This window comes from Pipistrellus kuhlii, unplaced genomic scaffold, assembly GCF_014108245.1.
Source record: "Pipistrellus kuhlii isolate mPipKuh1 unplaced genomic scaffold, mPipKuh1.p scaffold_m20_p_4, whole genome shotgun sequence".
Taxonomy (NCBI): domain Eukaryota; kingdom Metazoa; phylum Chordata; class Mammalia; order Chiroptera; family Vespertilionidae; genus Pipistrellus; species Pipistrellus kuhlii.
Genome location: NW_023425540.1, coordinates 35,602,076 through 35,624,120, shown reverse-complemented (window position 1 = coordinate 35,624,120; position 22,045 = coordinate 35,602,076). Strand labels below are relative to the sequence as shown.

The window sequence follows — 22,045 nt, the reverse complement described above, 5'->3', positions numbered from 1 at the left end:
TTATACAATTAAAGCAGGGGAAACCTGCTTCAGTAATTTGGTCCAGTCTTTTTTTTTTTCTTTTTTTCTTTTTTAATATTAGGTGTTACTAGGAACATTTTTTAGTAGATCAATTTTTGAACCTAAGAAAATGATAAATTTGGCTTGGTTTATTCTTGTTGTCCAACTTAATGGTCCCTTGTGTCCTACTTATTTTTTATATACAGAATCATAACTGAAACAATAAATGGAGTAGGTCATTAGATTAGATCTGAAGTATCTGTGGTCATGAATGCCCTAGTCACTGCTCCTGTAGTAAGATTGGCTACTTCATATTTTACTGCAGTGAACATAAAATTCATTATAATGAAATTATACCTGTATCTCCTTTCTTCTTAATCCTAATGTTATTACCTAGAGGAAGATGCTTGAATAAAGATTTCATGATGAAGGCTTTGCAGAAATGGTTACTACAATAATTGAGTACTTCATTAGTTTCTTTAATTTCCTAAGACTACTGCACTGAAGACATCTTATTTGTTTCTCTGGTGGACTTTTTCAAGCCCTCTTAAGTCAAAGAAGCAGATAGGGCAAAAGACCAAAAACTTACATAGATACAGTGATAATTGTTATATAAATACCATTTTTATTTATTTTTTAATCTATCTAGAAAGGCAATGTTAAATATACTTACTTTGCATTATTTTAACTTATGTTACCTTCTGTCAGTTTATATTTGTGGAATCTGATTTTTTTTTAAACCAAAATAGATAATTTTTCAAACTTGAAATTGCTAATTTAGGAAGAGCCTCCCAAACAAAAACACAGTTACCTGCATCCGTTCCAACGGAGCTAAATGGCAGTAAATGTTTTTTTAACAGAACTCACTCTTGTTTTTACCAGAATAAAACCTTAACATTCTTCTTTCACAAGTAATCCATTAATAAGTAGGGCTTAGTTGGGGGGAACATTTCTTTTTGCCTTTGAATCTTTTAATAGATAAAGGTGTTCTTAACTCCCAGTGTCCAACCTAAAAAGTACATATCAAATCTAAAGATTTTTAAGATCTTAGGATCTAATAAGAATAAACATTTTCCGAGAGATCCAAGATGGCTGCGCCCAGGTGAACACCTAGCCGCAGCCGCACACAACAATTTCAATAAAATACAACTAAAATATAAAACGGACATTGCCCAGAACTACAGGAAGGTTGACTGACTGGAAATTCTACAGCGAGAAGCAAGGAGAAAACCAGAAGGAGGTGCGGAGGAGCTGGAAAAGCCAAGGTACAGAGACGCGGAGCGCGGAGAGGACGGAGCCGGAGAGGAGGGAGGCCGAGTGCCTGGCGGGCGTTCCCTAGCGGAAAGGAGATAAAACTCCGACTGTGCTGGGCCCCCGACTGCTCTGATCTCCAGTTTTAAGCCAGACCCCGGGGACTCAGGCTCAGCCATAGGGAGCCGGGCTGTAAGGCAGAACCCCGGGAGAGGCGAAAGGAGGTCCCAGAGGTGCGCACACTGCGCGCAGAGAAGGGACTGTCGGCTGTGCCGCGGGATTGCCCTGACGGGAAGGAGACTGGGGCTCCAGACTGCTCTGAACGCCACCTCCAACTCCACTTCCAACTGAACTGAACCCCAGTTCCGGGCTCATTGGGGGAGAGCATAGACTGTTTGGCAGCAGGCGAAAATCGAGGGCACCTTTCTCTCAGAGGCGCCGGCAGCGAGCACTGAAGGACCCGCATAGGGCGGGGCTGACAGAAGCCAAGGCTGTAGGCTCCACCCTGAAATCCCGCCCCATCTGTAACTGCGAAATGCGACAACAAAATAGATCACAAACGAAAGAAATGGAGGACAAAAAGCGTCTGGATATAGAGTTCAAATCTACGCTTACAAGGTTTTTCAAGAATTTCCTAGAAAAGATGGATAAGGCCTATGAGGATATGAAAAGAGATCAACTAGAATTAATAAGGAGTCAACAAGAAATGATAAGGGATCAACAAGAAATAAAGAATACATTGTCTGAAATAAAAAATATTTTACAGAGTCCTAAAAACAGAAGGGAAGATCGCAAGAATCAAGTCAAAGATTTGGAACATAGAGAGCCAGAAGACACTCCTCCACAGAAGCTAGAAGGCAAGAGAATCCAGAAAATTGAAGATAATGTAAGAAACCTCTGGGACAACTTCAAGCGAACCAACATCAGAATTATGGGGGTCCCAGAAGATGAGAGAGAGCAAGATATCGAAAACATACTGAAAGAAATAGTGATAGAAAACTTCCCCCATCTGGTGAAAGAATTAGACTTACAAGTCCAGGAAGCACACAGAACTCCAAACAAAAGGAATCCAAAGAGGACCACACCGAGACACATCATTATTAAAATTCCAAGAGCAAAAGACAAAGAGAGAATATTAAAAGAAGCAAGAGCAAAGAAGGTAGTAACCTATAAAGGAGCACCTATACGATTGTCAGCTGACTTCTCAACAGAAACCATGCAGGCCAGACGGGAATGGCAAGAAATATTCAAGGTGATGAATAGCGAGAACCTACAGCCAAAAATAATCTACCCAGCAAAGCTATTACTCAGAATCGAAGGCCAGATAAAGAGCTTCACTAATAAAAAAAAGCTAATGGAGTTCATCACTGCCAAACCAGAATTATATGAATTGCTGAAGGGGGTTCTTTCAGAAGAGAAGGTAAACAAAGATAAAAATTATGAACAACAAATACGTAACTATCAACAAGTGAATCTAAAAACCAAGGAAATTAAAAAAAAATCTGATGAACAATATTAACTGTTGAATATAATAGAATCAGAGGTATGGAAGGGGAGTGAACTGACGATTCTTGGGGAAAAGGGGAGAGGGGGGCGTGGGAAGAGACTGAACATAAACTGTGCACCTATGGATGAGGACAATGGGGAGAGGGGAAAGGGCAGAGGGTGGGGTGGGAACCTGGTGGAGGAGAGCAATGGTGGGGGGGGGGGGGGAAAGGAACATTTGTAATAATATGAACAATAAAAACTTATTAAAAAAAAAATAAAAAAAAAAAAAAGAATAAACATTTTCCATATCAGTATGTAAAGCAGACAATGATGGCAGTGCTACTGTGGCTTTTTTACATATGGATACTAACTGGAACTAACTTTCTTCTCTTTTGTAAATGAAATACAGTTTGAATGTATTTGTAACTTGGTGTCCCACTTTAGTCATCCTCATCTTCTGTAAGCATATTTCAAAATTATAGAGGCACATGTTTTCCAAACAGCTTCTGAAGTTATGCTTTATAAAACTATAGAATGTTCTATTAGTCACATTTTAAATTTTCTCTCAAGTGTGCAACTCAACACCATTGACATTGTTTTGAGCAATGAATTAAGAAATAAAATGTTATCTTAGTTTTTATTTAATACAAAAATAGATTATAGAATCTCAGCATGTATTTTTATCAAAACCTTTTTATGATCACTGCCAATTAAGGGGATACTTTCAGCATCCTGCTTTCAATAACCAAAGATGCATTCTGAGATCTAGAAAGCTTGATGTAGCAGAATTGCAACCACAATACCATATTGATCGCATTCTTTTGTGTATAAAACTTATATATCCCCAGTTAGTAATTTTAAATTTCTACCCCCAAGCCATTAATTTTGTATTTGTTTATTTCAAAATATGTGTAACCTGGCTGGCATAGCTCAGTGGCTAAGTGTCAACCTATGAACCAGGAAGTCACACTCGCAATCCACAGTGTGTGGTGTGCAGGAGGCAGCCAATAAATAATTCTCTATCATCATTGATGTTTTTCTCGCTTCCTCTCTGAAATCCATAAAAAATATATATTTTAAGAATAAAGTATGTGTAAATCTGGTTATTTTTTTATCCCTAATGAACATAGATTTTATGTAAAATATGTAGGTAAACTTAGGAATACATTTTTAATTGGACAGTACATATATTTTTCAATTCTTCCTGTCTTCTTTAATGTATTTATTACATAAAACAAAATACGGAGTAAAAAAATTAGAAAATAGTAGAGTTTAAAGTGTCTATGAGTAGATGGTAAAGGAGTCAGTTCCTTCAGCAACAATCTCTTTTATCATTTCACTGAAATATTCAAAATTTTATTACCTTTTGTAGGGAAATCTTGGTGTATGATGAATTTTCTAGTATCTCAGTGTAGTCTTAAATATAGAAACACTAGACTAGATGGCCTCTTCATGCTCCTTTTATCCTTAGAGTTTAATGAATTTATGCTTTAAGACTTCATCTCTGTAAGGAAGTGCTTTATGGTAAAGGAAAGAATTCTCCTCTCCCCCCCCCCCCCAAATGCTTATTTTGGTCACTCGATGCACCTTAGGCCCAGTGTACAGTATGTTATTTGATTGAAGCATCTTTCCATTAGTTCTTCCTCCTGTCATTAACCTAGATATTATATCTAGAATGTAGACTAAACTTTTCAAACCTACTAACCTTTGTGTATTAATATTTGGTTGCTCAGCTCTCTTAAGAGCATCTTTTTAGAACTGAAGTAAAACTGAATATCTTTTTTTTTTTTTAGAGATTATGTCATAGCTATTAATTGGAGGCGGATTCTCATAGCTTTACTTTTTTCTTTTCAAGGTGGAAGAGATGGTGCAGAACCACATGACTTACTCATTACAGGACGTAGGTGGAGATGCCAATTGGCAGCTGGTTGTGGAAGAAGGAGAAATGAAGGTAATTATAGTGAAAAGTTACAGGTTGCTAATTGCACCTCTATTCCAATCATACTGTCATTATTGATACGAATAAGGATAGCATTTAAAAATTACTTTTAAACATATGATCAAAGAAGCACCAGATATTGATAAATAAAATGTCCTTTTGCTTTCCTGGTTTAGCTTTTATATAATTTCTTTATGATCAAATCTATGCACAAGCCATTCTGTTTTGCCTAAGCTATAGAGAAATAAAATTTTGTGGTTAAAATATGAACAGGCCACAAAAAGGGGGGGGGGGGCGAGAAACATTGATTTGTTGTTCCACTTATTGATTGGTTCTTGTATATGCAGTGACCAGGAATCAAACCAGGGATCCAGGACCTGTTGGTACACAGGATGATGCTCAACCAACTGAGCCACACTGGACAGGGCCATCTATTTTCTTTAGATTCCACATATAAGTGAAATCATACAGTATTTGTCTTTTTCTGTCTGACTGAATTCACTGTTGAAAGTTAATTTGTTATTCAGGAGTTTTATATAGACTGTGTTGACCAGAATTATTCTAGCAAATGGTATGCAATATTAAGTGTTGGAATTTCCTCTCCTCCTGAATAGGGAATCCTATCTAATAAAAGGGTAATATGCAAATTGACCATCACTCCAACACAAGATGGCCACCCCCATGTGGTCAAATATGGCTGCCCCCATGTGGACATAAGATGGCCACCACAAGATGGCTGGCGGGGGAGGGCAATTGTGGGCAACAAGGCCTGCAGCAGAAGGTAGTTGGGAGGGACCAGGCCTGCAGGGGAGGGGAGTTGGGTAGGACCAGGCCTGCAGGGAAGGGCAGTTGGGAGGGACAAGGTCTGCAGGGGAGTGCAGTTGGGAAGGACCAGGCTGGCAAGGGAGGGCAGTTAGGACCAGCAGGGGAGTACAGTTAGGGGCGACCAAGCTGGCAGGGGAGGGCAGATAGGGGTGACCAGGCCTGCAGGGGGAGGGCAGTTAGGAGCAATCAGGCTGGTAGGGGACCAGTTAGGCATTGATCAGGCTGGCAGGGGAGTGGTTAGGGGGTGATCAGCCTGGCAGGCAGAAGCAGTTAGGGGCAATCAGGCAAGCAGGCAGGTGAGCGTTTGGGAGCCAGCAGTCCTGGATTGTGAGAGGGATATCCAACTGCCCATTTAGGCCCTGTGCCTCCGGGATTAGGCCTAAATGGGCAGTTGGACATCCCTCGAGGGGTCCTAGACTGGAGACAGTGCAGGCTGGGCTGAGGACACACTTACACCCGCGCTGCCCCCCTTTTTCCCTCCTGTGCACAAATTTCATACACCAGACCTCTAGTAAGAAATAAGTTAGAAGAGACAGGCAAATGAGATACCAAAATTCTATAATTCTGATGATTTGATTGAATTACAACATGGAGACCAGCTGTCACAATGTCTTGCTAATATGTTACCTCTAAACATGTTTCATATACCTGGATAATCAGAGGCCTTTCCCACAAGAGCCCTAAAAGCAGACCAGGATGCATATTTTCTGCAGAAGGGGTTGAGCCACATCTGCCTAGTTCTCCCTCTGTACTCATTGTTCAGATAAGTGTTTCTCCCTTAGGGAAATTCCAGGAAGCAAAGAGACTAATAAGTGCTCCTACAACCAACAACATTAGAAAGAGAAATTAGGGCTGGATTATAAAATAACCCACTAAAGCAAATAGCCTACCCTTTGTAGCAACAGGTAAGCCACTATGCAAAGTAACATTTTCAGAAGAGTAAGCTGAAAGGGAAGCAGCAAAAGACCGAGAAAACCACTTGAGAAAGTCAGGTATAAGATATTGAAAGTCTACCTAAAAGAGTAATCAAAGTAGAAAAGTCAAGTTGTTTTTTATAGAAGATTTGTAATAATCTTAATAGCCCATGTGAAATGTGAGAGAAGGAACCAAAAGTCTACAGAGTTCCATTTCAGATGACTTGGAAAATAGCAGACCCACTAGCAAATAAATAAGCATGTAGGGAATGGAGTTTGGGGAGAGAGATTGTAAAAGAGAAACTTTATGTGAAATACCTAGTATTATCTGGCTCCATGGGCACTCCATAAATTGAGAGCTGATTCTTCCTTTGGTAACATGTTTAATCATTTGTCAAAAGAACTTATTACAGGCCCTGGCCAGGTGGCTCAGTTGCTTGGAGCATTATCCCATTCACCAAAAGGTTTTGAGTTTGATTCCCAGTCGGGGCGCATGTGGGAAGCAACCAATCCATGTTTCTCTTCTCTTTTCTCTTTTCTCTTCTTTTCTCTTCCCTTTCTTTCTCTTTCTCTCTCTCCTCTCTCTTCCCTTTCTCTCTCTCAGCATGTCCTCAGATGAGGATTTTTTTTTTTAAAAAAAGAACTTAGTACAGGGTTCTCTAAAGTAGCAAGTCCACAATAATTTTGAAATAACTAGTTTTAATCAGCACTTTAGTATACAACCTCAGTATTTAAAGCAAGAGAACATAGATCTTTATTACATTTTAGTATCCAATCATTGATTCAACAAATAGTTGCTTTACTGGGTTTCAGATACTATGCTAGATGTGGGGGAATACATCAGTGAACACAGCTGACTCAAATCAGTATCCCTTAAGGAGATTGTGTTTTAACCAGGCTTGTCGTTTTTGCCGTGTTGTGAACAGTCCTTGAGAATGTTCAGTAAATAATACCTGACTTAAATTGATATATTTATTTTTTTAACAACTCACAGTGATTAGTCATTAATGATATATTCATATTTTTTCATAGTTGAAATTTACCTTGGATTTGTAGTTTTAAATATTTTTAAGGTGTTAATAATTTAAAATTTTAAACTTAATTTAACAGAATGTTTATGTTCCACAAAGAGATTTTCGTAAATAAAATCCTAAAAAGCTGTTAAAATTGCAAACATGCTTTCAAATGTTTACTTTAGAATTTTTAAACAAGTTTTTAATTATGTCCTATATAGGTATATAGGAGGGAAGTAGAAGAAAATGGGATTGTTCTGGATCCTTTGAAAGCTACCCATGCAGTTAAAGGAGTTACAGGACACGAGGTCTGCAATTACTTCTGGAATGTTGACGTTCGCAATGATTGGGAAAGTAAGATGCTATTATTAATGTATTTTAATATAATTATTATTTAGAATTTAATATCAAATCTGATTTTCTCCATATGATCTATAGTTTGCAAAGTCAATGTAGAAAATATAGGGGACTGATAATACTTTATATTTAAATAAAGTTTTTCATGTTTTTTAATGCTTGCAATATTTTATAGCATTTGATTTAATACCACAACAATTTTGCAAAGATAGGTAATAAAGTAAAATTCAGATATGTCAAATGACTTGTCCGAGGCAACAGATCTAGCAGGTGTAAAAGCTAGGACTAAATTGTTTCTATTTTACCTGCTTTTCTTCTAGATTGTTTTGTTTCCCTGGTAAATCCTACATGAATCCTGCTGTGGTTTGTTTAGTTACTTTGGCAGGGGATGTTTTCCTTGGCTTAGGCACCAGATTGCATATACTTTTGAACATCAAAAGATATGTATCAATGACAGTTTGACAATCCTCCCAGTAAATATAGTCACCTAAACCTAGATAGAGCAGTTTATTCAGCTTCAGTAAATTAGGGATTATAGGCAGATGGGGGAGAGGGGGTTTATAGTGTTAGGGAATTATTTATGCCTGAGTAATGCAGTGTTGATATGGAATCACTTTCTTGCTGTGAAGGCTGAATGTTGAATAAAGGAAAATGAGATTTTTTCTGGTAGTCAGCTCCCGCAGCCACAATGCCCTAATACTAGGCATTAACTACCTTCCATTTGAACTTTGTCCAAGTGGGGCAGAATCCTGTTCATTCTACTATAATGTTCATTTGTAATTGATTCTCAGTATAAGTGGATTAATCACCTTCTAGGAAAAAGTAATATGTCTTTTTGGCTACTAATATTTTCCCTTCATTTCAGCAACTATAGAAAACTTTCATGTGGTGGAAACATTAGCTGATAATGCAATCATCATTTATCAAACGCACAAGGTAAATGTCTCTTCACCCCTAAAGCTCTTCACTATAATTCAAGCTGAAACACAGAAATTGTTTAAAATAAAATTTGGCAGGCCCTAACCGGTCTGGCTCAGTGGATAGAGCGTCGGACTGTGGACTGAAGGGTCTCAGGTCAAGGGCATGTGCGTTGGTTGTGAACACATCCCCCAGTGGGAGGTGTGCAGAGGTGGCAGCTGATTGATGTTTCTAACTCTCTATCCCTCTCCCTCCTCTCTTTAAAAAATCAATAAAATATATTTTTTAAGCATTGGCAGGAAATTAAATGCCAGAAAAGATCTAAAGACTTTATTAATAATTCAGGGATGCAAATATTTTTCTAGCAGCTAGTCTATAGAAGATTGACAATCACTGAATGTGAAATTGAATCATAGTTTCCTGTGACATCAATATACTAAGGGAAGTGGAAAAGTATGTTATTTGCTTGTGTTAAGACTAATAGATATGAAAATGATCTTAATATATCTTTATTGATTTCAGAGAGGAAGGGAAAGGGAAAGAGAGATAGAAACATCAATGATGAGAATCATTGATTGGCTGCCTCCTGCACATCCTCTACTGGAGATCAAGCCCACAAACCAGGCATGTGCCCTTGACCAGAATCAATACTGGGATTGATAATTCAGTCCACAGGCTGACTCTCTATCCCCTGAACTAAAACAGCTAGGTTCAAGTGACTTTTTAATTGAGCTGAATATGTGAAAATATTTTAGATTTGCTCTGTATTTCTTAAACTCAGAGTTGTCACCTGAGGCATTTTATATCTAACTAGAGGCCCAGTGCATGAAATTCTTACTCTGGGGGCAGGGTCCTTAAGCCCTACCTGTGCCCTCTTGCAGTGCGGGACCCGCCAGGGGATGTAGCAGTGTGCCAAGCGGCAGGCAGCCCAGGAGGAGCCTAAATCAGGGCCGGGCACCACTTGTGCTCATCCCAGCCTGCTGTGCCTGCTGCTGCAAAGCCAGGAGAGGCTTCAGTCATGGTAGCTGCACTCATCAGCTTTGAGCCAGCTTCTGGCTGAGTGGCACTACCCCTTTGGGAGCACACTGACCACCACAGAGCAGCTCCTATCTTGAACATCTGCCCTCTGATGGTCAGTACGCATCATAGCAACTGGTCACTCCACTGTAACAGTTGCTCAGGCTTTTATTATATAGGCTAGAGGCCCAGTACATGAATTCATGCACCAGTGGGGTCCTTCAGCCTGGCCTGTGAGATTGGGCCAAAATCGGCTCTCCAACATCCCCCGAGAGGGTCTCATTTTGCAAGAGGACTCAGGCCAAGCTGAGGGACCCCACTGGTGAACTGTTGGGGCCAGCAAGGGACATGGAAGTTGGCCAGCCAGGGAGAGATCACAGGAGGGCTTCCAGGGCATGTCCTGCCTATCTCGCTCAGTCCCAATCGGCCAGACCCTAGCAGCAAGCTAACCTACTGGTCAGATCATCTACCCCCTGTTGGTTAGTGCACATCATAGCAAGCAGTTGAGCGGCCCTAGCATATCATTAGCATATTATGTTTTGATTGGTTGAACGGTCAACCGGACATTTAGCATATTTGACTCTTATTATATAGGATGACTATAAACTAGGCTTCATTTTACATGATAGCTGCTCAATAAATGTTAAAAAATGAAGATTCTATTTCAGCATACAGATTTGTGAGGTGTTTAAGTGTAATCTAAAATTTAGTAGATGTTAAAATATCAATTAATTGTCCTATAATTTAGAAAAAAAAATAAATGGCCAATAATTTAGATTCAGAAGAATCTTATTATTTGATGATAATTGATCCAGGAAAACAATCTGCTGCCATTATTTTACTTGGTAAATATTAAATAGAAGGGAGGATTATATAGGTTGTATTAGGTTTATTTCTTGAAAAATAAAACAAAATTATTAAAATAATGTATCATATGTAACAAAATTTAAGTCACAATTATATTATTTGAATAAAATTATCCTGGCATATTTATTTTCAATAAAATCCAATAACGCTATATACATTTTCTTTCTTTAGATTTGGCTTCTTTTATAAAATGGTCTTAAAGAGGGCTTCTCATCTGATATTTAAGTCATCTCATTCTTTAAATTTCTTATCATCATCCTTTTGGATTTGGATTTATTAGTTCTAACATGATTAAATTTTCAGCCGAAACCGGTTTGGCCCAGTGAAGATAGCATCGGTCTGCAGACTGAAAGGTCCCAGGTTCAATTCCGGTCAAGGGCATGTACACTAATTGCGGGCACATCCCCAGTAAGGGGTATGCAGGAGGCAGCTGATCGATGTTTCTCTCTCATCAATGTTTCTAGCTCTCTATCCCTCTCCCTTCCTCTCTGTAAAAAATCAATAAAATATATTTAAAAAAAAAAAAAAAAATATATATATATATATATATATATATATATATATATATATATATATATATTTATTTATTACTAGCTTCATACATATTTTTCCAACACTATTTTTGTTGACTACATGAAATTTTGTGTCTTTAAAATATAATTGCAAATGATTTGTGTTGTGTTGGCACTGAGTTGTTGGCTACTTGGTATACTCAACAATCAGAAAAGACAAAGCATATTTTCTCTCATTTAAAAGTATAATAGCCCCTTTTCTGAGACATAGGTACCATGTCATTCCAACAATATATATTTTTCCATGGATACCATAAAATTCAAAGATTCTGTGTAACTAATTTGGAATTCTTAAAGTATGATTATGATATCAAAAGAGTAGTCTTATTTCCCTAAAATATTTGCTTTAAGTCTCTGAACGATTTAAGCTGAGGTTTAATACTATAATTAAAATCAGGATATTACCAGAGTTTGTACAAGGGGGTAATGCTATGTCATTGCTTAATAGGTACAGAGTTTCTATTTGGGATGATAACAATTTTTTGAAAATAAATAATGGTATTGCTTACATAACATTCTGAATGTGTTAATGGCACTGAATTGTACACTTGAACTGGTTTAAAGAGAAAATTACTACAATTTTTTTAAAAATTAAAATAGCAGAACGCTGTTCCTTTGATATAGTTCTGCAAAGCCATTAACTCATTGCCCATAATTAGTACTTCGGTGGGTAGTCTCAGATGCTTTTCATTTAAAATTTGACAGATTTTACCTTCAACTAAGATATTTATTGATTTTACATTTGTTTCTCTGTTAGTTCCATATTATAAATGAATAAAGAATTGTTCAAATTTTCAAAAGATTTTTACTTTTTCCTCAGAGAGTGTGGCCTGCTTCTCAGCGAGATGTATTATATCTTTCTGCCATTCGAAAGATACCAGCCTTTACTGAAAATGACCCTGAAACTTGGATAGTTTGTAATTTTTCTGTGGATCATGACAGTGCTCCTGTAAGTACATTGTATAAATGTGTACAATAGTACAATATACAACTAACTATACTTGCCATGCAAAAATGATAAACACATGCCAGACACAAACAGATCCTAGAGTTGATAATACTTACATTTTGTGTTATTTTGGCTTCTTAGAATAATATACAGATCCTAGAGTTGATAATACTTACATTTTGTGTTATTTTGGCTTCTTAGAATAATATAGTCTGTGTGTTATCTGAAGGACAGTAGTAATGGCAGGTCTCTTTTCCTTTGTTCCTGAGATGAGGTGAGACAGCACTGATGGGTAGTATACACAGACCGCTTCTCACAGTTACCTCTCAAGCCATTATCAACTACTGGCAAAACCTCTGGTTGCTATCTCGATTTAGCTCCATTTACTATGTAAAAGGAGGATAAATCATTTCTGATATCTTACCAGTTTGACAAGTGTTATTTGATCCTTATAAGATTTTGTTGAATATTTTGATGTTTTGAGGTTTAAGCTTGCTTAGTATAGTATTATTAGACTAGTAGAGATTACAAAATACTGAGTATCTGCTATACTGCTGTTTTGTTTTTTTGTTTTGGCAGCTGAACAATCGATGTGTTCGTGCCAAAATAAATATCGCTATGATTTGTCAAACCTTAGTTAGCCCACCAGAAGGAAACCAGAAGATTAGCAGAGACAACATTTTATGCAAGATTACATATGTAGCTAATGGTATGTATTTCATTGTTTGTTTTTGCTACTTGGTAATGTGGATATTCTTAGTGTGATCTATATGATAACTAGCCATTTGGATAAATACCATTACAAATACCTTTTGAGTTTTTGTCCTTTAGATTATTAATTTTTAATTTGGAAAGATGTATATCAAACTTTCAGGAAATACACATACCTGCCTTCTACTCCAGAACTACTATATCAGAATTTTTGAAGCTGGGACTAGATAAGTCAAATTTTTTTTTTTTTTAAACATATTTTATTGATTTTGTACAGAGAGGAAGGGAGAGAGATAGAGAGTTAGAAACATCGATGAGAGAGAGAGTCATCGATCAGCTGCCTCTTGCACACCCCCTACTGGGGATATGCCCGCAACCAAGGTACATGCCCTTGACCGGAATCGAACCCGGGACCTTTCAGTCCCCAAGCCGACGCTCTATCCATTGAGCCAAACCGGTCTCGGCTAGATAAGTCAATTTTAAAACTTTAGGCCAACTGGCGTGGCTCAGTAGTTGAGTATCAGCCTATGAACAAGGAGGTCATGATTCCATTCCTGGTCAAGGCACATGCCTAGGTTATGGGCTCAATCTCCAGTGGGGGACATGCAGGAGGGAGCTGATGTTTCTATATCTCCCTCTCCCTCACTGAAATCAATAAAAATACTTACTTTTAAACTTTGTATCAAGATCACTATCACATATCCTTGGTTTTAAGAACCATTTTATTAAGTATTTACCTAAAAGAATATTCATAGAATTAGAAATGTAAGCAACAGTGAGAAAGGAAATTAGCAGGCTTATTCATTTTTTTGCATCATTGATTGGTCCCTAATTCTTATTAGTTGCTAGTTACACATTTGTTTTGTATTGATCTGCTGCTGGACAGCCCCGTTGCTTTGGTTCCTTACTACACCCATTTCCTACTTGTAGGAGTTATTGAAATCCAAATCCTCATGCCTTCTTTATATAGAACCATAACTTCTAGTGTGTTTAAAGAGATAGTTATGTCTGAGTAAGTTATACTAGAGGCCCAGTGCACAAAAATCGTGCACTTGGGGGGGGGGACCATCAGCCCAAATTGCGAGAGGGCGCAGGCAGGCTAAGGGACCCCACCAGTGCATGATCTAAGGGGAGGGATGCAGGAGATTGACCAGCTGTGGAGGGACCGTGGGAGGTCTCCAGGTGTATTCAGCCTGTCTTGTTCAGTCCTGATCAACCAGACCCCAGCAGTAAGCTAACCTACCAGTTGGAGCATCTGCCCCCTGGTGGTCAGTGCACATCATAGTGAGGGGTTGAGCGATCTTAGCATATCACTAGCATATTACACTTTGAACGGAAGACCATAGGACTGGACGCTTAGCATGTTAGGCTTTTATTATATAGGACTAGAGACCCAGTGCACAAAATTCATGCACGGAGGAAGAAGGTTCCCCTCAGCCCAGCCTGTACCCTCTCCAAACTGGGACCCCTCATGGGATGTCTGACTACAGTTTATGCCCAGTCCTGAGGATTGGGCCTAAACCTGCAGTCAGACATCCCTCTCATAATCGGTCACTGCTGGCTCCTAACTGCTCACCTGCTTGCCTGCCTGATCACCCTTAACTGCCTCTGCCTGCCATCCTAAAAGAAAAATATGCAAATTGACCATACCTCCACTATGCCCATCAGCCAATCAGGAGTGAGTATGCAAATTAACACAAAACAGCTGATGGGTTAATTTGCATATTTTGGCACAGAACAGCAGGGCAGGACGCCTGCTATGAGGGTGGTGGGGCAAGGGGCGGAGGGAGCTATAGGAGCGGCGCTCCAGCTAGGAGCAAAGACTGCAGGCTTTCAGGTGACCGGTAGCGAAGCCAGGGGAAGACCTATTCTTGCACAAATCTTCATGCAATGGGCCTCTAGTAGATAATATAAGGATAATATGCAAATCGACCGAATAGCAGTATGAGTGGTTGCTATGATGCGCACTGACCACCAGGGGGCAGACACTCAATGCAGGAACTGCCCCCTGGTGGTCAGTATGCTCGCATAGGGGGAGCCCTGCTCAGCCAGGAAACGGGCTCGTGCAGTGGTGGTGGTGGTGGGAGCCTCTGGGCCAGGCTGGGCTGAGGGACTCCTCTCCCCCTAAGTGCACAAAATTTTCATGTACCAGGCCGCTAGCTTATCCTATCTAATAAAGAGGGAATATGCTTATTGACCATCACTCCATCACAAAGATGGCTGAACCCACAGCTGAGGCCCAGTTTCCATATGAAGCCTTAACGAGCAATCAGCAAGGACCTAAGGCTATGCTCTCCCCCGCTGCCATGGGGCTTGACAGGGGACCTCAGGCAACACACACACACACACCCCGCCCCTGGCAGGGTTTGACAGGGGACTTCAGGTTGCACCCCCCACCCGGCAGGGTTTGACAGGGGACTTCAGGCTGCAACCCCCACCTCAAGGTGCGCTTTCTGTCCTGGTGCTGGGCTACGGGACCTCAGGCTGCTCCCCTATCCTCAGCACCGGCCCAGTGGATCTGAAGCTGCGCCCCCCCTGCCTGGCTGGGCTTGACATGGGACCTCAGGCCATGCCCCCCACCCAGCGGGGCTTGACGGCCCTGAGGCTGCGCCCCCCCTCCCAGTACTGGGCCAGGGGATCTGAGGCTGCATCCCCCTGCTTAGCAGGGTTTGATGGGGTCCTCAGGCCATGCCCCCCACCCAGTGGGCTTGACAGGGGATCTCAGTCCGTGTCCCCCACCTGGCAGGGCTTGATGGTGGACCTCAAGGCACACCCACCTCCCTGGTCTAGGCTGGGGGACCTCAGGCCATGCCCCCTGTCCTGGCACTGGGCCAGGGGACCTGAGGCTACACTCCCTGCCTGGCAGAGCTTGACAAGGTGGGACTGGCCGGATCAGGATCTAGCCCAGTGCGGGGGCCAGCCGGGTTGGGGGTCTCACGATTTTGAGGTGCATGTGGGTGGGCAGGGATTTGACTCTGGGTCCCATGGTGCACCCCAGACACTGACAGAAAGAAGGTTTTCATATACATTTTAATAATTTCTTTCATCTCTCACACTCCTATTATAGAGAAAGGACAAATAGCAATATTAAATTATTTCCTCTAATTAACCCCCTTTTAATGTGCATAGATTTCATGCACTGGGTGCAAAGTATTCCCTCAGGAGTTCGACCGACTGGAAGTTCCATTGCCCTCTATGATGTGCGTTGACCAGAATGTCAGTGGGTGGCACAGAAGGAAGGAATGCCCTGGCTAGCATCCAGCAGCCACTAGGGACCCTACCCATTCATGAATTTCATGCACTGGGCCTCTAGTTTGATTATAGTAGAGCTTAATGAAAAAACCTGCCTCAAGTAACCTAAAGTATAGCTATACTAATACTTAAATATATTTTAGGAAAGTAAGAACAATTTAGAAAGGTAATAAATGCTTATTTGCTGTTTGTTCTTGTTTGGTGGTTAATATGAAAGATTAATGGTCAAGATTTTAAGAGATGCCAATTGTCCCAACATCATGAAATTTTTTAAAGCAAATGAACAAAATGAGTGCTTTGTGTGTATTTGGAGAATTGTATCTTAACATTTTAATTTTTCTTTACCTCATAGTGAACCCTGGAGGATGGGCACCAGCCTCAGTGTTAAGGGCAGTGGCAAAACGAGAGTATCCAAAGTTTCTAAAACGATTTACTTCTTACGTACAAGAGAAAACAGCAGGAAAACCTATTTTGTTCTAGTATTAACAGGTACTGGAAGATAGATGTTATCCTTTTAAACTTTGACTAACATGACTCTAGATCAGGGATGGGGAACCCTTTCTCTGCCAAGGGCCATTTGGGTATTTATATCATTCACGGGCCATACAAAATTACCAACCTAAAATTAGCCCGCTATATTGGGTCAGACATTTAATTTACTCACCCCTAAAGCCTTGGCAGGGCCAGACCAAATGGTTTTGCAGGCCTTATACAGCCCACAGGCCAGACATTCCCCACCCCTGCTGCAGGTACTAAAATTTAGTTAACTGTTGAAAGTAGTTTCTGTGTTTTATGATGTTCCCAGATAAAGAGTTGTTGTTTTTATAGCCTTAAAATTTACATTTTTATCTTTTGTTTTATGTTAAATACCTGCTTATTTAACAGAATTTCAACATTATAGAACTGCAGAATTTCAAAAGTACAAATTCCCTATATCTTTCCCTTCGCAGAAATTACTGTTAGGTTTATGATATATTCCTCCAGATTTTTACTTGTATGTACTCACATATGTGTATTTTTAATTGTTTAAAAAATGTGCTTATATTATTTTGCAGCTTGTTTTTCTAGTTAATAAATTTTAACTATTATTCCATAGAAAGATATGAGACATATACAAAGACTCACTGGCGAAAATTAGCACTGGCCTTGAATCCAGATTGAGCTTCTTTCTGACAAAGAACCCAAATTCTAATCCTAACATGTGGTAAAATCTTTGTTCACCTAAAGTAATGTTTGTTTCATAATAACGAAGATATATCTATGAAGTGGATTCTAGGAGTGAAACCTTAAGAAAACTAACATGCTTAATTTTGGTGATGAAGAAAAAGTAATTTTAGATAAATTTCATAAAGTTAATGAGGTCAAAAGATACTCAAAACTCGTAGTCAAATTTCTTAAACACATTTGATGAGGTCTGAGCCTGTTTGTTTTTTAAGTCTTTTCAAAGCTTAAGTAAATTTTAAGAATTCTTGAAAAATTTTATAGCATAATTTTTATTGAAGACGAAGAAGAAAATGCCAAGTTTGTGGGGTACAAATCCAGAGACCTTTGGTTGATTTCCTCCTTGTTATAGTACATTACCCTTTTACATTTCCAAGCTTTCAAAGATTCCTTATACAGAAGGTATTCTATTCTTTCTGATGAACAATTTTATGTTCTTAAAGTTGAAAATTCTTTAAAGTTCAATTTTAAGAGATAATCTATGCATTCCATGAATTCATAGAGTAGGGGAAATCTATTCTGATAGTCTTGCAGTTATCAGAATATATTGCTGAATTTTTAACTTGTCATTTTCTTTCCTACAGTGATTGAAACAAGGCTGTGTGACATTCCACGTTGGAGGGAAAACTTTACAAAAAACCACACACACACACAAATTGAATGCTCTAAGCTGGAACGTAGGATCTACAGCCTTGTCTATGGCCCAACACCTTGATCTTGTGTACAAAAATGAAGAAATGTTGCAGTAGCAAAGCTGAACATCTAACCCTAGCTGTCTCCTGCTAGACCTCTATGCTCAGCATATAATTATAAATACATGTAAAATTACATGTACATGGCTATATTTTTATTTGCTTGCTCCTAAAAGAGAGAAAAATCAACTTTGAATCACAACTAGGAATTGATGCTTTAATTTTTGGAAACTTTTTCAGAATTTTTAATTGAGTATACGGTCCAGCCTAAGATCCTCGGTAGTCTCAGGTTTTGTGCATGAAAGCTGAATGCTCATGGGGCATGTGCTTTCTGTGCACCAAATACCTGGACGAGGTTCTTTTTTCAGGCCTGCAGTTCAGTCTGTGTCTAGAATTTTTCAACCTTTTTTTGTTTTGGTTTGCTTTGTATAATCATAGAATTCATTGCTGCTGATTTCTGTAATGATTCGTGTAGTCATGTAAAGTGTCTCTTAATAACTGAGGGCTGTTAATAACTGTGATTTTGCCTTTTCTATATTCTTACTCCAATGAAGAACCTTTGTTTTGATGGAGAAAGAATGAAAAGCTTTATTCCTCCTCCCACCCCCAGTTATCTTTATATTTCCTGTATTTTTAATTGTGTTCTGTATGCTACAGCTTTTTTTTTTTTTTTTTTTTTTTTTTTTTTTTTTTTACTGCCCGTTTGTTAGAAACAGAATTTGGCAATTTCTAAATTGGTTCTGCCTGCCTTTAAATAGAAACATCTGTAGTATAAATCTTGTGTACAAACTGCTTTCTGGAAAAATGGTCAGGATAAAATGAACTCACATTTGTAAGAAGATATGCAATTATTGTGAAAGCAAGTCAGACTGAGTTTGACATTTGACATTTTAGGACTCGGTAACAGGTATGTTTTTTGGTTTTTCTAATTTGGGTTAGTTTAAAAGATATATTGCAAGATATGCATAGAAATGTGAGCAGTGCTTCTGTTTGCCTTTTGATCAGAAACTTCAGCAGAGCTTTAAGGTATTCCATGTGATTCAGACTGAAATTCTTTCCTTAGAAGCTATAAGAACTTAAATGTAAAATCCTTTTTTAGTTTTATTAGTTTTAGGCCTCTGTGAAAAACCATGAAGCATGGAGTTGAGGCAAGGAATTATACTCATCGAAGTAGAAATGACTGCCCACTTCAAAATCTTCATTATGTTTATACACAAATGTGCTTGCATAAAGCAGAGGCATTTTGTAGATGCTTTGCTGACTTAAACTCATCTCTGTGGAAACACAGAAATCCGACCCATTTTGTAAAGCAGAAAGTCATGTCACGTGGAACATGTCCTGTATATATTTCATACGTGGTATTGGCGTCTTAATGATAAATGCAAGGTGATAATTTAATGATGGGATTAGTCTGGTCACTTCATATGCACAATCCTGGAGGTGAATTACTTGCATCAAATATAGTGGTATTTATTATTCTGTATAGAGAGGAAATACATATAAAACATAGCTTACATGCACGCAGATTTCATGCTCCATAAATTTTTCTATTTTTTAATTTACTTTTCTCTAAATGATGTGCATGGAATATGCCTTATTATAGAAAAATGCTGTTCATAATTTGACTGTGTGGAAAAGTGCCTATGGTGGTAATGCTAGTAAGGCAAATAAGACAAATTATATCAGTTTACTACATCACCAGTTAACATTTTATATTGTGATGTTTAAAAAAAGAAAAATTTATACCTCAAATGTGTATTTTATTTTACAATCAGCTGTGGGTCAGGGTGTGGGAGTATGGGAGGGTTGGGGAGGGAAGGTATATTCATAGATGCTGATGGAAACTTCAAAAACAGTTCTGTATGCCCACTATAAATGTTTCTCTGTTTGCCATTTTTTCTGGTAACTATCACGAACACAGACAAGTAACTTTCGTAACTAAATTAAATAGCTTTGTTTTACAAAGGTATGGAAAGTTTACAAAGCAGTATCTAAATCTAACTATCATTAGTTGCATTTGCACTAAATGTTAATGATATACTTTTGCAATTCTGTAAATAAAATGATTACTCTAAAATATTTGTATTAAAAAGGAAAAGAAAAAGATACATTTTACCTTTAGATAACTGCACTGGTACTTTACTAGAGTTAATCCTGTCCAACCAGATTTAGAAATGAGTAGGAGAGTATGAAAAGAATTTAAAACAGGTTATAATTTGGATAGGTACTAGCCCTTTAGACAATATTCAGACCCTCTAGAATTCCGTATGGCTAATTCCTACATACTCTGAATATACACGATGTTTTCTCATCCATAGTTATTTTCTACTTCTCTTCCCCAAGCCAAAAAAAAAAAAAAAAAAAATTATCTTTTTACTCTCTTTTCTACTCAGTTACTCTTTTTGTACTATGATAGAAACTTTAAAAATATTGGTGATAAGGGGTTTTGTTCCCTGAGTGCCCACTCTACAGTTCGAGAGAGAGAGCACAGTGTTTCAATTAGAATTCAGGACTCATGCTTTTGAGGTGGAGGGTGATCATAACAGCTCTTGGTTTGGGATCACCACAGGGGAGCCAGACCAAGGAGGAGAATGGCTGGGAGAGTTGTAAGAATACAAAATAAGGCAAGGGAGGAATAGGTTTCCCGTTTGTTCAATTTCGTCAACTAATTTATACACCTGTACAACATCAGTGTTGATTGCTATTGAGAAGTTTTCAGTAGGGCTGAGCTGGTTCTCGTGAAATTGTGCTGGGTATCTTTAAAGTTATCAGTTGTTCGTCCAATTAAACATTTTCTCCAGTATTTAGTCCAAGTTATACAGACGATGTATGTGGATTACCATCATTGTTTATCTACAAACTCAAAATATCATTTTAAAGTACCTTGGGAGTGTATAGAGTGTAACTATTCTATAATAGCTTTATGATCCTGATGATGTTTTTTTTTAAAAAAAAAGTAATAAAGTTGGATCTTCCATGTTACAATCACAAATTTAAAACCAGTATTTAAAAGTGGAAAAGTATTAAAATATTATGGACAAATGTGCTTGTTTGATTGTTTTTCTTAACCCCAAGATACTGTCCTTCATAATTCTCTGAATAATTAAGAGCTTGAAATTCTCTAGTTCAGTGGACGGCAAACTGCAGCTCGCAAGCCACATGCAGCTTTTTTGCCCCTTAAGTGTGGCTCTTCCACAAAATACCACATGCAGTTGTGCACGTACAGTGCGATTGAAACTTTATGGCCCATGTGCAGAAGTTTTCGGCTCTCAAAAGAAATTTCAATCGTTGTACTGTTGACTAATGAGTTTGTCGACCACTGTTCTAGTTCATTGTTCTTCATACTAGGTTATAACCCAGCTAGGGATCAAGAAAACTATTAATGAGTTATGATCCAATTATTTTCTTAAAACAGAATGGAAGAATCAAGTACATAGAATGTAATAAAGGTAAATATTTTGTGAATACTTTTTCATATGTGTGTCTAGTGGGTTACAACTTAAAATGAATTTACTATGTGTCATAGCCCAAATGTTTTTTTAATTGCTAGACAATGAAAGTATATACAGTTGGGAATTTCTAAAATGAAACTACAGTGTCAATCCACATGTATTTACATGAATTTTGCCATAAGTAAATAATTTCTCATTTATTGAGTGCTAGATACATGAAAATGGGTAAAACAGGAATAATGACAAGAAGGTTGCAAGCATTTTGGGCTTTGAACTTCATCTAAGTCCCTTGGCTTGTCGGGTTTAGTTTACAGGACTGTGAAACAAGGGAGAAAACTAGGAAGAGGCAGGAGTTTTGGGGTGAGAAAAATTGCAGGCTATGTGAAGTAGTTTGATTTTTCTTCTGCCAGCAATGATAGTCCCTGAGGCCTTTTTTTGAACATTTTTAATTTACACATCTGAGAAAAATCAGTGGGACTTGGTGCAAGAATAGGCCTGCCTTCCCCTGGCTTTGCTCCAGGCCACTCTAGAGTCTGCAGGTCCTCTCACAGAGCACTGCTCCTGTAGCTCCCTCCGCCCCCCACCCTGCCCCTAATAGCAGGCATCC

The 22,045-nt window shown here is 38.6% G+C and overlaps 1 protein-coding gene across 5 annotated transcripts in view; it reads left to right on the top strand.

Moving 5' to 3' along the window:
* CERT1 (ceramide transporter 1) overlaps window positions 1-21,028 on the top strand; it is an 88,238-nt gene extending 67,210 nt beyond the window's left edge. For 3 of the 5 annotated variants that reach the window (XM_036410516.2, XM_036410514.2, XM_036410512.2), the window contains 6 exons: window positions 4,595-4,690; window positions 7,652-7,784; window positions 8,653-8,723; window positions 11,982-12,110; window positions 12,690-12,819; window positions 17,879-21,028. In XM_036410516.2, the coding sequence (XP_036266409.1) occupies window positions 4,595-4,690; window positions 7,652-7,784; window positions 8,653-8,723; window positions 11,982-12,110; window positions 12,690-12,819; window positions 17,879-18,009 (690 nt within the window). In that variant the 3' untranslated portion in view covers window positions 18,010-21,028. Of the gene's footprint in view, window positions 1-4,594; window positions 4,691-7,651; window positions 7,785-8,652; window positions 8,724-11,981; window positions 12,111-12,689; window positions 12,820-16,425; window positions 16,563-17,878 lie in introns of all 5 variants that reach the window. The other 2 variants (XM_036410515.1, XM_036410513.1) reach the window with 1 other exon arrangement.
* The last annotated feature ends 1,017 nt before the right edge of the window (window positions 21,029-22,045 follow it).